The sequence below is a fragment of the Bacillus rossius genome (genome assembly GCF_032445375.1).
Source record: "Bacillus rossius redtenbacheri isolate Brsri chromosome 9 unlocalized genomic scaffold, Brsri_v3 Brsri_v3_scf9_2, whole genome shotgun sequence".
In the NCBI taxonomy this organism is placed as follows: Eukaryota; Metazoa; Arthropoda; class Insecta; order Phasmatodea; family Bacillidae; genus Bacillus; species Bacillus rossius.
Window position 1 is genome coordinate 14,054,622 of NW_026962013.1, and position 15,489 is coordinate 14,070,110.

Sequence of the window (15,489 nt, forward strand, 5' to 3'; positions counted from 1 at the left end):
TCACGAACGAATCAGACTGGGCGCGTGGCCGGTTCTCTCATCTCGTTCTGACTTCGACCCAAGTGTCTCCCCGGCTCCTTCAGGCCGTTATGCCTCGCCAGCGCCATCTCTTGCATGTGTTGTGCGACCCAATGACGTTGACGTGTGAAGTTGTGTTTTCATTACAGGATTTGACATATTATTTATTGTAAATATTTTTTTGTTTTACGTTTTTGTACATATTTTTGCTTATATTTTATTTTAATTAATTTTGTATTGAAGGGTTTTGTATTTTATAAGTTTTAATTGTTCACCGGGCGCCAAGGCCATGGCTTCTGCCTGTGACCAATCAGCGTGTTCCGCGGGCTTGCGGAGAAGGGGGGGGGGGAGACGCGGGCGCTCTGGCGTGGCAGGGGATTGGGAGTCAGTCGTCGCCAGGACTCGGCAGACAGCGGTCACGCGAGTGTCATCGCTCCGCGCTAGCGGGAGGGCAGTCGTGGACCCGGCACGAGAGGCGACGGACGTGTTGGTGACGCCGCTCCGGGTCGGTGAGAAAAGCGGGCGCGGTATTAGCAGTGGTTCTAGACTTTTGCCGTGCGGAGACGTTTTGTCAACTTTGCAGTCGAGCTTGTTAATTTGCTATTCAGTCGCGAGCTTTCATCATATTATTTTACGCACGTGTGTTCTGCTCTCTATTTGGGCGAGTCGCGGTTCATTTTTTCAAACTGGTCATTCGCAGTCATAGGTTCTGAGCTGTTCATTTCTTTCTGGCCAGTGTGGAGTACAGTCAGGCAGACATCCTATCGCGCGCGGGTCATAAGAATTCTATTCCTTACTGTGGGAGTAATAGCAGTCGTCACGGGCGGGACGTCCCGTAATTTTCTTAACCAGATTAGTGCGCGGAACCGGGTTTCGACCCACATAGAAATAGTCACAGGCGGAAACACGGCAGTCCCATGTAAAGTGTTCAGCGTCTTAGTATAAAGGACCATCAAACTTTAGTTGAGTTGTTCTCATTTAATCTCTGGTGACTAAGTCCCTCGGCCACGCGGCCCGAACCCCCCTCTACCGAACCCTGAGTAGCCGGCAGAACAGCAGCATTGTCAGGGACTAGTCGACCAGCCTACGACAGTTCTCTCGTTCTCTCCACGTTTTTGTTCTTCCGAATCTTTCAAGGTGCCGGCTCTCAAAGAGCCGGTTCTTTACATCGCGAACGAATCGCAAGATTTCTTTGCCTCAAAGATTCGTTCTTTTTGAACGAATCGTTCACGAACGACCCATCACTACAGGAGAGGGGACATGTTAGCAGACTGGAGGACATTCTGTTGGTTCGGCAGCAGCATTGTGGTTTAAAGGTTTTTTTTTTTTTTTTTTTTTTTTTTTTTTTTTTTTTTTTTTTAGTCTCTTTAATGAGGTTAGTGCATTCAACTTTTACTAAGGTTCTGAGTTTTAATTCTTGTTGGGTTATAATGTGATTTTTTTTTTATATTGGGAAGCTTGTCAGACTTTGCGATAATTGCTGTTTATTTTGAGTTTACTCCTGTTATGTTATTTATTCGCTTTATCAATGCTCCAATTGCATTTTTTCATCCTTAGTTTAATTACATTGATGTTGAAGAAATGTTTAGTATAAATTATTTCTATATGTAAAATTAAGGCTGGCCACAACTAGGAATTTGGCCTAAATATACAAAATTGGTTTTCGGTTTATGAAACTATTTTTACAGATATAACATTTAGTGTGAATGATTTGTATTCAATTATTCGTCTTCTTTTAGATAATATTCTTATTTAGAGTTCTTTGATGTCAAAGGATACAGTTTCATTTTAAACTGTACTATGGCTGTATTATAAATTTAAAGGCCACAAAGACTGGCAAGAACGAATGATCATTCACCGATCTTTACCGAAAACCTCTTTCGTTGGCGTCCATACATCGCCGGGCTGGATCCATTTAGAGAAGACAATGATAAAAATGTCTTCTCTAAATGGTATGGATCTGTGCCGGCTTTGTTTAGTTAAAGAGAAAGTTTCAATTCCTATATTTGATGGGGAAGGTGATGTTCGGCAAATATTCATCAAAATAACTACCTGCCTTCCGGTAAAGGTAAGCTCCTGATAACATACACACGCCATCTCGTTTTCCTTTGTACGACATGTTTACTTTTCATAATTGTCAAATTGTTTTCGTACTGTTTGGTAAAATTTTATGCTGCGAAATGCTTTAGTTGCAGGTGGTGTTGCTGTTTTGTTTAAGAAGTATTGTGAAGTTGAATAAATCTTTAGCAGAGAAGTTTAAGTTTGTTTTATGTGAATATAAATGACCTTGAATTCCTTCCTATATTTTTGCTAGATTTGGATAGGGCTCTTGCCCGTTTGTTTTTTTATTGTACATTTTTGGGTAGGGGAAATCACGTGACTAATGTCGAATTACGAAGTATATTTTATAACAATTGTTTTTCTGAGAGCTTATTAATTTGTAAATATAAAGTCTTTAGAAGGTGGTTTTTAAACTTGGAGAAAAAGAAAATTCACTAAATTAAAGTTACAGGGAAAATGCACCCTGCTTGAATAAATGAAACGTATGTTAACAATTGCAAACATAATAATTCAGTTAATAGTGTACTTGAGTATTATTGGTTGATTATCTTGCAATATGGAATTTTTCAATTCCCTTATTTTGTAGGTTGATGAAGCCCAGAGAAGTTGTGTGGTAGCATTTAAAACTTAAATGTATTGAAATGTTAATTGTTAAAATTGTCATATTAAACTATTTAAAGTTCAGCAATCTTAATAATTTTCCTTAAATATTCTATTTTCAAATTAAGTTAATTTTCCTCAAATTCAATTAATGTCATAACTAATATCTCAAGAATCTTGTCAGAAAAAACTCATTTTTTGGATATTGCTAATATTTTAATAATTCTACAGTATTTTTAATATTCAGGAAGGCTGGTGCAGTTGTGCACAAGCCCGGTATTAATAAAACACACTCCTCATCCAACTCACTCCATCGTTTTCACTACCATATATTTTTTTTCCTTTACATTCTTCTCTCCCAAACAATCTTGCTCGAGTTCTCTCTTCTACTTCTAGGTTTTCTTCTCACAACTCTTTTTCCCTAGTTCTCTATTCTACCCTGCCCAACATTTGATGTACCCTAACTAGCCTCTCGCATGCCTTACTCTCAGCCATTTCCTTTGTCAAGTCAGTGGGGCCTGATAAAATACTCTTCCTCTTCGTTTACATCAATTTGCCTCCACTTTCCTTAACCTGTCTACCGGCTCCCTCTGTGACCCTGTAGGGCCCGCTCCAGCACTTATCTGTATCGGTTCCATTCTGTCTGCAGCATACTCTAGCATGAGGTGAGCCATGTTGTTACAGGCCTTTCCTTTTATAAAGCTGCTGGCCCCCCAAACATCCCCCTGCCTAGCCCAATGCCCGCCTGCTCTTGGCCACTTGCGCTGGCCATCTCAGGCTGCCTTACACTTTAACTCTTAGGTATTTGTAGCCTTTGGCCTCTGATCATCTTACTCACCATTGTTTTCTTAGTAAATTACACTACTTTAGTTTCAGACATGTCTATCCTCATGTTCTTCCTCTCTACGTACTCTTCCAGTATCTTCACGTCTTGTAAACCTCTCTCCTCTGCACCTCCATACACTGCAGAGAGTCTCAAGAACCCTACAGTGCCCTCTCCTGTAGCATTCATTTTGATGGTGACGAGAGCACAGACACCCCTGACGTGACACAGCTTTCCTTGGGACAACTCATCCTCCACTCTTACCCTCTGTGTTCTGTCTCCACTCCACTTGCCTATCCCTTATGCCCCTCTCCACCTTCATTTATTTCTCATGTGAAACTTTCTTGAATGAAACTATTAAACAACGTGGGCATGACAGTTTGTATAGCAGAAAAGAAGTAAGAATTTGTTACACACCCCCCCCCCCCCCCCTTTTCTCACACGTGCGAACGCACACATGCACTCACACGTACACACATTCAAAAACTTGGCCCCCCCCCTTTATTGCTAACAAAACCTGCCAACACAGTTGCCGACCAAAGCATGCATACAGGGTAGGAAGTCGCTGTTGATCTAACCAAAAACTTATATTATACGGAAATTGCAGCTTCTTATTCCAAAAATACGTAACGTCGTGAATATCTGATATTGTATCTTCTACTAATCACTTGCAAAAAGAAAACTAAGTGGTCTCAGTATTATGTATATAAAAAAAATGGGTAAATATGTAGAGTAGCAGTATTTGCGGGAAAAAATGGTAAAAATGCTAAAATACTTTCATTCTATGCTCTATCATTTCCTCTTTTCAAAACAACCGGCGGAGATAATAAATTCCAAATACTTTAGGAGATATTGAATTTTTTAATTTTGCATTACAAGACCTGTGCAACCATTCGACCATCGCAATTTTTGTTATTTTGCAGTGTGTTCGTGAATGCGTAATTAAAAAAATGGTCGATTAGGTCAGGTCAGTTACATTATTAATACTTTCAAACTAAGCAGACATTAAAAATAATGTGAATTAATTTTAATGGCTGTTTAGTTTTAAAATATTTATAATGTAACTGACCTGACCAAACAAACTGGGACAAAGGATGAACAGTAGGAACTAAAATGGTCGATAGGTCAGGTCAGTTACATTATAAATATTTTCAAACTAAGCGGACATTAAAAATAATGTGAATTCATTTAAATGGTTGTTTATTTTAAAGTATTTACTATAATGTAACTGACCTGACCAAACAAACTGGGACAAATGATGAACAGTAGGAACTCACGTAATTTTTTTTTTTACTTATTACTTGCGCAACAATATCCAAATAACAAAAATAAAACATTAAAATTTGAAATGTTTACAAACTCACCTAAGCTAGAGGCGGGTACAATTCCTTTGTCATTAGTAGAAAATGATGTAGTGTATCACCTACGTCGCGAATAAAAATAAAAAGTCATACTCGTAAACAAGAAACAATGGTGGCCGCATGAATGCACAGGTATTGTGATGAAAATTTAAAAATTTGATATCTCCTAAAGTATTTGGAATTTCTTATCTCAGCTGGGTCTAATGAAAAGAGGAAGTTAAAGAGCATGGAATAAAAGTATTTTAGAAATTTTAATTTTTTTTTTAACAAATATCACCCAACTATGAAAATTAAAAAATTCGTAATCTCCTAAAGTATTTGGAATTTCTCATCTCCGCCGGTTGTTTTGAAAAGAGGAAGTGAAAGAGCATATAATAAAAGTATGTTCAGATTTTTAGCATTTTTTTTTCGCAAATACCGCTACTCTACATATTTACCAAAAAAATGTAATTTTATAACAAGAGTGAATTTTTCTTGGTAAGTTAGTTTGAAATTCTAGAAATATAAAATTATAGTATACAAGAGAATTTAGGTTTGCTTTAACTTGCTTATTATGATACATTCATTATAATACATTAATAATACAGCTCATCACACCACTAATTTACACTTATAATTATTCTAGTTTCATTGTAAGATTTCTTATGCTACTGATGATTCATATTTAAAAAAAAATAACTTTAGTTGAATATCTACTAACTTTTTACCTTTCTTTGAGAAATTGTAGCTAACATTTTCTTTTAGCAAGTGAGACACATAAGGGATCGTCCATTAATCACGTGAGGCTCTAAAGGGGGGGGGGTGTTGGGAAAAATCACGAAATATCACAAATGGGAGGGGGGGGGGGGTTTAGAGAGATATCACATGTATTTATTTTTTCGCGCGATTTCTACTAAACCGAAAAGTGACGCGTGACCTTGACTCGCCGTAGCCGGGCAACAATATCCCCGCCAGCCGCAACATGAACCACCCGGCTCGGCTTGCCAGTCGCTAGTAAACTGTGATTTTGGCGCCGAATACATGCGTAAATCACATATAAGCCTTTCCTTTATTATTTTTATGCCAGTGAGAATAAACCTGCAATCTTAATGTGTGTCTGGACATTTTTATTACTGTGCTTAATTTTCCAGAATTAAATTAGATTATACCTATATTTAAAGATAATATTCTTAAATTTTTAAAAAATTATTTTGTACCAAAAAATACACGTGATTTATTAGGGGGGGGGGGGGAGTCTGAAACCTCACCACCACAAATCACTAGGGGGAAGGGGGGGTTAAAAATTTGCTTAAAAAAATCACGTGATTAATGGACGACCCCTAAATGATCATAGTTTAAGGTATTTCCCACAATGAACTTAAATCCTTCAGTGAAAGAATGCCATCTCACATTTTCAGTTAGGGCTACAGATGTGCAGTTCCTTTTGAAATGTTTGTTCATTCATCAGTAATCTATGAACATTCAATTTCCTGATAAATTTAGGTGTTTTAATAAGAGAATTATTATTTGTGATCATATAATTTTTTATTAAATAAAAAGTAACATGGTTGCTACAGGACTAGAAAACCGGGAAATGTCAGGGAAATTAAAATGGTCAGGGAATTCCAGGAAATGTCAGGGAAAATTCTACGAATTCTGGAAATTTTAAAGTTTCGTATAATTCAAACAAAGCTTTGTTTTGATGCGCTCGTACCGCTACTGAACGACTCCGCTAAAAGACTGCTGCTTACGGCACACGGCAACTGCAACTTCTTTTTTTTTACTTGGTCTACCATTGTCCGTTGCAATAAGCTGTTACAACCACCCACCATAACTTCTGGCCAATCCAGGCACTCATTAGTTCACTAGCGAACCCAGGCCTTCATTTGTTCGTGTTTTGCTCCTTTTTAATTTGCCCTTGAGACTTTGTATTATGTTCCGTTCCATGCAGTGAACTACAGAACGGGCATGGCGTCGTTTATCTTTTTAAGGCTATTTTCACGTGGAATAAGATGAGTACAAAGCTTATTACGTGAATTTAAAGGCGTTGTTTCAGGTGAAGTTAGTTTTTGATGCGATCATAAGAAAATAAAGTTAATTTTGATAAAGAGGCAATACCAATTCTCATTTTGAAAACTATCAAGCTGATACGAAAACAAGTGGCTTTTGTGTGCGGTTATGTTTTTGTATTTTTTCAACCTATTTTTTTTAATTACTTTTTTTTCAACCGTTACAATCCGTGAGTTCTGTTGCGTGACACTTACATTGTGTATAAAAAAATATGCATAACTGAACATGTTTTTCCCCAGAATCGTTAGTTAACATTGTAAAATTGTAAGAGTATTGCATGTTGTAATGCTGCTATTGTAATTCTCTTAGTAGCCCCGTTATATTGCTAGGTGTGAATTTGTAATAGTTTTTGTATTTGTGTAGTTATATTTTTTTAAGAATTCATAAACAATAATGTTTTAACCTAACCTGAAAATATTAATAGGCTATGTACTTTTTTTTAGCTTAGAGATGTCGAAGAAAACTACTTTTAAATAGAATTGGCTCAAGGAGCCACAGTTTCAGCATAGCAAACCCTCTGCTAAAAACATAAATTCTGCGTACTGCACTTTGTGCTACGAAAGTATTCAACTCAGCAATATGGGTCGAAGAGCTCTCACCAGCCATGTCGAAATAAAAAAAAAACACATTCGCAACTTTGCCATCAAAATAACACAAAAAAAAACTTATTTTACCTCATGTTGAAATTTTTATATTACATTTAATCATATGCACGTTAATATTTATGATATGTACTTCAAAAGAAAGTCAGGGAATTTTTCTCTTAAATTTCTGGAAAACAGGGAAAAGTCAGGGAATTCTAAGATTCTATTTCTGTAGCAACCATGAGTAAAGACTGTAGGCCTTCCTACTATAAAATAACAAAACTTTTGTAGTGAGCTATGTATGTATTGAAAGTTATTACAACAGTTAGATAAACAAATTAAATTATTATTTTTTCCTTAAAAAGCAAAAAATTTTTCCACTGCCAAGATTTGAACTACATCAATAAAATCTTCTTAACTTTCGGACATACCATTGAGATTCAACAAGTTTTTGGAAGAGACTATGAATTATTAAGATAGTAGGTAATGACTTTTCTTTTGTATTTTAAAATTTGTGATTACTTCTTGCTATGATCATGTAGGTTTGCCAAATATGTTCCAGGGTAGTTTCACTATCATAAAGTTCGATTTGGCACGCTATCATGTTTGATAAGTACCCTAATGTTCACGAAAGAGATTATATACAGTTTTATGTTGCCACACACAGGTCTGCCATCTTGACTTGAGTATAGCAGAAAAATAGAACACATTCTAGTATGCAGGGTGTCTACTGACCATGGAAAACCTGGAAAAATCAGGGAATATTGTAATCAGGGAAAAATCAGGGAATTTTTTCAAAAATCAGGGAATTTTTTCAAAAATCAGGGAATTTTTGTTTGGCAGGTTGTTGTTGGCAATACTTTTTTGTTTATTGATCAGCTTGCTTTGACGTAGCATCAAGTGTATCCCCTCCCATTTTTATTTACCATTGGATTCGGAAGTGGCGTTAAATCACGTGATACAAACTGGTTCAAGCTGGTCTGTTATCTTGCTGACGTACGTGCTGCGGCATGTGCTTCCCGCGTTCGGATTACACCGACAGGTGCATTTAATTTTAAATAATTATGTATGACCCCAACGTAAACTGGGCATTTTTGTTAGCTTTGAAAATACATATCACAGACACTTTTGGTGAAGATTCGCCATCGTTGCTAGAAGTGGGTAGCTGTGGGCTTCATACGGTCCATGGTGCTTTCAAAACTGGAATTTCTGCTACACAATGGGACGTTGTTAGTTTTTTAAGGCACAGTTACTTTTTGTTTAAGCATGTACCTGCAAGGAGGGCAGATTACATTAGAATAACCAGATCAGAGCTTTTTCCCAAGAAATTTTGTGCAATCATATGGTTAGAAAATACTGTAGTTGCTGAGCGTGCCATGAAAACGTTACCCCACCTAAAGAAATTTGTTAGTGAAGTTTCTATTTCATCTGTCTTTAAATGTAGTTTGTGGAAAGTACTCTAGAAGATAATCTTCTAGAAGTAAAATTTACATTTTTCCACTCTTTGGCACCAGAGCTGGAATGGTTTCTTACAATGTTCCAAAGAAATTTGTTAGTGAAGTTTCTATTTCATGTCTTTCAATGTAGTGAAAAGTGCTCTTGAAGATAATCTTCTAGAAGTAAAATTTACATTCTTCCACTCTTTGGCATCAGAGCTGGAATTGTTTCTTACAATGTTCCAAAGTGAAGCATCCATGGCACCTTTTCTGATTCACTGGTAGACATTTTATTAGCTTTGGCAGGAAAGTTTGTGAAACCAGAGGTACTGAAGAGCTTTAGGGAAAAATGCAATGTATCTCGATTGGATGTAGATAACCAGGAAAATCTATTGACTGCTAACAAAATCAAGTTGGGTTATGCAGTACACCATGCCATCAAGAAAGAGAAAGTACCAGAAAAGTCTGTCCTGTTACTGAAAAATGATGTTAGGACTTGTCCAAAGGTTATGGTAAAAAAACTTCAAGACAAAAGTCCCCTGAAGTACAAACTTACCAAAGGAATTTCCTGCTTATGTCCGTCTATGGCTTTAAATTCGGGTGTGAGGAAACAGCGTGTGAAGTACAGTTTAGAATGTTGTCTTCGAAACAGGTGGCTATCAGGACAAGAAGCTGATAACATTGAGTGATAATATCAGTTGGTATGTTCCTCGCAAGATTCTGAAGCACTGTTCTCGTCTTTTTCTCGAGAAGATGGGCGCCTTGATCACTTGTGGATGCTCATTCTTAAGGCACATACAGTATTTGCCAAAACAGGCCTTCTAAAGTTTGTGAGGATGATGATGGAAATGCATCATTGGAAAGAGTATTTTCAGTGAATTCTAATCTGCTGACTGAAAACTTGCAGGAAGAAACACTGATTGCACAAAGACAAGTGTACAACTTTGTTCAACGTTCTGGAGGTGTAGAGCATGTTGATATCATCAATTCCATGTTACAGTATGTAAGAAATGCTAGTTGTAGGCGTAAGGAAGCCCTGCAAATAAAACAGAAAGAAAAGGAAGCTACAGGCAAGAAGAAGGCAGAAAAAAAAGAAGAGTTGAAGAGGAGATCAAGGCATTGCAGTTTAAGAAGGCTCGAGTGTTGGATTTGGCTTGTTCTGAAGCAAGTGCTATAGACACAAAAGTTGAGTCACTGCGAAATTGACGGGAGATTCCTTTTACTAATGTTTTTTGGAAAAGTAAGTTGTGAAATATTTGTAGCAGAATTTTTTATTTGCCATCGAGTCACTTTGGCCACGTTTAGAAGAAGGTAATATTTTTACTAATTTAAGTAAGTTGAAATACTTTGAAACCCATCAATGTATTGTTCTGCAGTTTTTTCAGTTTCGTGGAATGTCATAATTGTGTTAAAGAAAACCTGGAATAATTCAGTTTTAGACCTGGAAAACCTGGAAAAATCAGGGAATTTCATTTACTAGATCTGGTAGACACCCTGAGTATGGTTTTAGCTAAGACTTTGGTTATGAAAACTTTTATACTCAGAGCCAGATACCTTGGAAGGGTGTTGAAATGCTACCTTCACGAGAGCGGATGTGCTTACAGAATAAAAAGGTGTGAAAACTGCTAAGGAAATGGGTATCATGTTGGACTGGCTTAGATCCAAATTTGGACATTTGGGGTTCATATTCATTAGCTGCTAATATTTTTTTTCTGATATACACTATAGCTGTCAAGCTCTGGCTTATGCGTCCTTTTTATTTTAGTCATATGTATTACATGCCAAGTTTTCTTCTGGTTTTTTCTCTATGACAAATCTTTCTGAATGTACAAGGCCCTCTTTTTTGGATCTTCCTTTTGCCTCTTCTAGACCTTGTTATTAGTAAATCTTTTGGTTTTCCCCAGTGCCTGAAATAAGTAAGGGGATAAATGGTTGCTGGCTAGATAAATACTAGAAATGAGTAGTGACTATTTTCTGCCGAGAAAAGTGTTGCCAGTGTTAATATGCTAGCCTGGATAGAGTAACACGCATCAAAAAAAGTATTGACATTTTGGAAACGACATAGTTTGACCCTAATGACAGCAAAATTCAAGGTGATAAACTGAAGAAACCCACACTCAACTTTATGAAAACTTGATCTTTATTCAAGCTCATGGTAGAAATGCAAATTTAATTTTTCAACATTAACATTCATGTCTCAGCAGAAATGCTTATTCAAAAAAACCTGGTACCAATCATAATAAATTATTCAAAAACTTTTTTTTTTATTTGGGCAAGTTTTGGTTTATAAACACTTTTCACATCTGTAACCAAATTAAAAGGGTTTGCATCCCTAACCAACTTTTTATCCAGCCCTGAAGTTACGAAAAAATTTGCATAATATCAGTAAAGACAGCATGTTACCTTGTGAGAAGCAACACTGATTACGGCTACAACTGTAGATCTGTCTGTTTGTGCGTGTGTCAATAGTATTGTAAGAGTTTTTGAATACACGTGTTAAAATTTTGAGTTTTTTTCTATTTTCTTCAAAATCCCTTTTTTCCCCCTGAAAAATAAATTACTGTAATCTCCCACTGTTTTTATTGTTAAATAAACAACAGTTTCTAATTTTTGTTATAAAATTTTTAAGTTTTTGATTTTGGTTTTAATTTTCAAATTATACTCATGTAAACTTTTTGAAGTAAGTTTTACAAGTTTATGATGATGGACGTGACATGAAATTTGTTTACAAATGACACTTAAACTTCTACTTAGATTTGTCTCACAGAAAACTACTTGATGTAAGCTATCCGGAACATTCTTTCACAGTTAACAGATGCAAAGACAGTATGATAAAATATGATGGTAGAGAGGTGTCATGCAGTTGATATGTAGCATAAAGTATCAACCTAACACAAAAAAAAGTTAATAGTTGTACATGTGTAATTTAACATGTACAAAGTATATAAGTTTCTAATGAGTTAAATTATTTCACATTTCATTTGGTGGTTTCACTTTTCGTGGAATGACTGATTTACACCTGTTGTGTTTGTGTATTTACTAGGTATTAAACTTAAGTCCAATAACACTTTCACCAATATAGATGTGCAAGATGTGTCAATTCCCATGTACTAAGGATCAGACAATGTTGTTGGACAGGGTGTTTCAACATACATCTTGAAAATTGTCCACAGATTACATTTACACCCTGTGTATAAACTATAAAGTTTATATTGATCATTTTGTAAAATCAGATAAAATATATATATATTATTTACTATCAGAGGGTTTTATTTTCCTTTTCATCTCAAGCCTGCAGTTAAATCACGTTACTGTACAGCTGTCTTAAGAGGTTTGTGTTAATTGTCAGCCCTGGTCCCGACGGTGACTTTATCAAAGTTTTACTGTACCTTAATTCATTTTCTCTTTGCGCTAACTCGTGGTGGAATTCCAGTCATTTAGTCCAGATCTCCAGGTTCACTGCATGTATTAGATAGTGGAAAATTTCCTTAGCAGTCCAAAAATTTTAAAATTTGGTTAAAAAAATAAGTTTTTACAGCTGTTGCTCAGAAATTCCAGAGTAAATTTTGACCACCATATATTTAAGGCTCAGTCAAACAGAAGGCGGACTGTCCGCGCGGGCGAAACGACCGCAGTCCGCCGCGGACTAGGGAAGCCAGACAGAATGCGGACAAGTCGAGGCGAACCAGTGTGAAAACAGTTGCAGTGAAACAGTGTGATATTCAATTCTCTGTCTGGAATTCGTGTTTTCTTGTTGTCATTTCAAGATGTCCAGCAGTTCATCTGACGAAGAAGAGTTACTTCTTATGTTCGCTTTGAGTAAAGCAAAAAGAAAAAGAAAATGGGTGCATGAAATAAATGAAACAAGAGAGGTGTTCGGCGAGTTTCACCGATTATGCTGTGAGTTGAGTTCATTCGAAGACCGATTTTTCACATATTTTCGAATGTCTCAAGAACAATTTGACAAATTGCATACCCTCCTTGAACATAAAATATCAAAAGTGGCCACTAACTGGAGGAAACCCATTGGGACGAAGGAAAGACTAGCTATCTGTTTAAGGTAAGTAATACAATTACTTATTTAAAAATAATTTTTCTCTTCAGTTTAATTATTTGTACAATAACTTTACACTACATTTTTTTACATAACACAATACAATATCCGTAGACAGCAGATTTTGAAATTTACCTTTACATGCATTTACATAATTTTACATGTGTCCTTGGAATGTTTCGTACCATTCTTTTGCCGAATCGCCAGAGGTTGCATGGATTCCAACAAACGGTGGCTTGTTGGTATAGTTCAGATCGGTGTAATCCACTACCCCGGAGGAGGTAGCAGTACAGTTCGGTGGCCACGATGAACTACTTGAATTTAAAGGGGAGGATGGGTGTGAAGTTTCCAGTTCGCGAAGTTCAGCCCGGCCAAACATTTGAGCCATCTCCATTTTTATAACTGCTTGTGTTCTAGGTGAAAACCTTTTAAATGTCTCCGCATAACTTAAGAACAAGTGGTCAATACGGTCGAGGTTGTTCCTAGGTTTGTTGTCCTTTTTGTTATTTAGATACTTTATAATCGCATGAACATCTGTGCTAACGTCCTTTGGTTTGGATTTTTTCTGGGGCGGTGGAATTTGGGAATCATCTGTCGCACAGCTACCCTCGTTGCTAGCTTCTTCTATCGGATCGTCTGTTTCACCCGTCTGTGGTATATTTGACGCGGTTACCCGTGGAGAAACTGTATCTTGAAGGAATTCCAAGTTTGCCGCCCAGGGCCAATTTTTAAACTTCTTTGCCGAACCTGTAGCTCCCTTCAAGAACTTGAGATACTTCACATATGAATCCCTCAAATTCTTCCATTTGAGTTTAACAGCTTCACCTGTACAAAACAGTATACAAACATCATTTAAGCAGAACGATAAAATCAAAAACAAGTTTGAAACATAAGTAATAACTAAAACTCACATTAATTTTAATGTATAATAAATGTTACAATAATTAATTCTAATATATTATTCTATTTATGAAACTGTTCATGCTTCGTTTGTATTGTTTCAGGTATTTGGCTACAGGTGATTCCCATCACACTATTGCCTTTTCCTTCCGTGTTGGACGCACTACTGTTTCCAGCATAGTTAAAGAAGTGTGCGTCGAGATATGGAACGTTCTACAACCGTTGTACTTGGCTACTCCAACAGAGGAAGTTTGGAGGAAATCTGAAGTTGGCTTTAGAGAACGATGGAACTTTCCCAACTGCATCGGGAGTATAGATGGGAAACACGTGGAAATCAAATGCCCTAACAAGAGTGGATCAAGTTATTATTGTTATAAAAACTTTTTTTCGATTGTTCTCTTGTCCATAGTTGATCCTTACTACAATTTTATTGTCGTTGACATAGGTAGTTATGGTCGGCACAGTGATAGTGCCATTTTCGAGAACTCCTCTTTCTATCGCGATTTTGTTGATAACAAAACAATTCTTCCTCCAAAACCATTACCCGGGACAGAAACCCCCGTCCCTCATGTGTTTGTAGGTGATGAAGGGTTCAAGTTACAAACTTATTTGATGCGTCCGTTCCCAAGAAAGGCGGTCGTTGATAATATAGAAAAAAGAAGGTACAATAAACGACATTGCAGAGCACGACGTATCGTGGAAAATGCCTTCGGCATTTTAACTCAAAAGTGGCGTATATTTTTTAGACCTATCGAATGTAATGTTGATACAGCTGTACACGTTGTCAAAGCTGCTTGTTGTCTTCACAATTTTATTAGAGCTAACACAGAAAATGTCACAACTGATGAGCTAGAATTAACAGACGATATAACAAATCAACCCACCAATGCTTTCTCAGCCACTACTCCATTGAAAGAACGATCTAGTGATGCTGCCCATGCTGTACGAAACCATTTCGTTAATTACTTCAACTATTTAAGTTCGTGAATCATGATGTAAAAATTGTAAAAAACTTGTAAAATATTATTACATATTTATATTACTGTTGCATTGTATGATTAAGCTCTTTGTAATGTTTCGTGTTAATTTGTAAAGTATAAATAAATATGTATACATAGAAGATATCACATTAATGAATACATAAAATACAAATATGAATAAAAATAAAATAATATACAAACAATATAATATGAATATAGTGAATACATATAAAAACAAATTATCTTACTACTTTCATGTAGTTTATCCGCGATATCCTTCCATGCTTCTGCTTTCTTCACTACATCTTTGTAGTCAGGATGACGAACATCATACAAATAAACACACTCCCGCACAAGATCTATTAATTTTTCCGTCTCGTCAGCCATTGCTGTCCGCGCGAACTTTGTAGAAAATGACAACTGCTCCTCTGTCCGCTGCGGACTAGACTGGTCCGCTGCGGCAGACCGCCTTCTGTTTAACCAGGATGATGCAATCTAAGGTTACACTGTGTCCGTGGCGGACGGGCGGCCAGGTCCGCGCGGACAGTCCGCCTCCTGTTTGACTGAGCCTTTAATGTTCAAGTCTGCCTCAATGAGGTAGTATCTGTATTGTATTATAACTT

The 15,489-nt window shown here is 36.7% G+C and overlaps 1 protein-coding gene across 1 annotated transcript in view; it reads left to right on the forward strand.

Moving 5' to 3' along the window:
• Positions 1–1,888: 1,888 nt before the first annotated feature.
• Positions 1,889–15,489, forward strand: part of LOC134543261 (zinc finger protein 585A-like) — a 184,231-nt gene continuing 170,630 nt past the window's right edge. Inside the window, exon 1 of the mRNA XM_063388174.1 lies at positions 1,889–2,086. Within this exon, the coding sequence (XP_063244244.1) occupies positions 1,946–2,086 (141 nt within the window). The 5' untranslated portion in view covers positions 1,889–1,945. The remainder of the gene's footprint in view (positions 2,087–15,489) is intronic.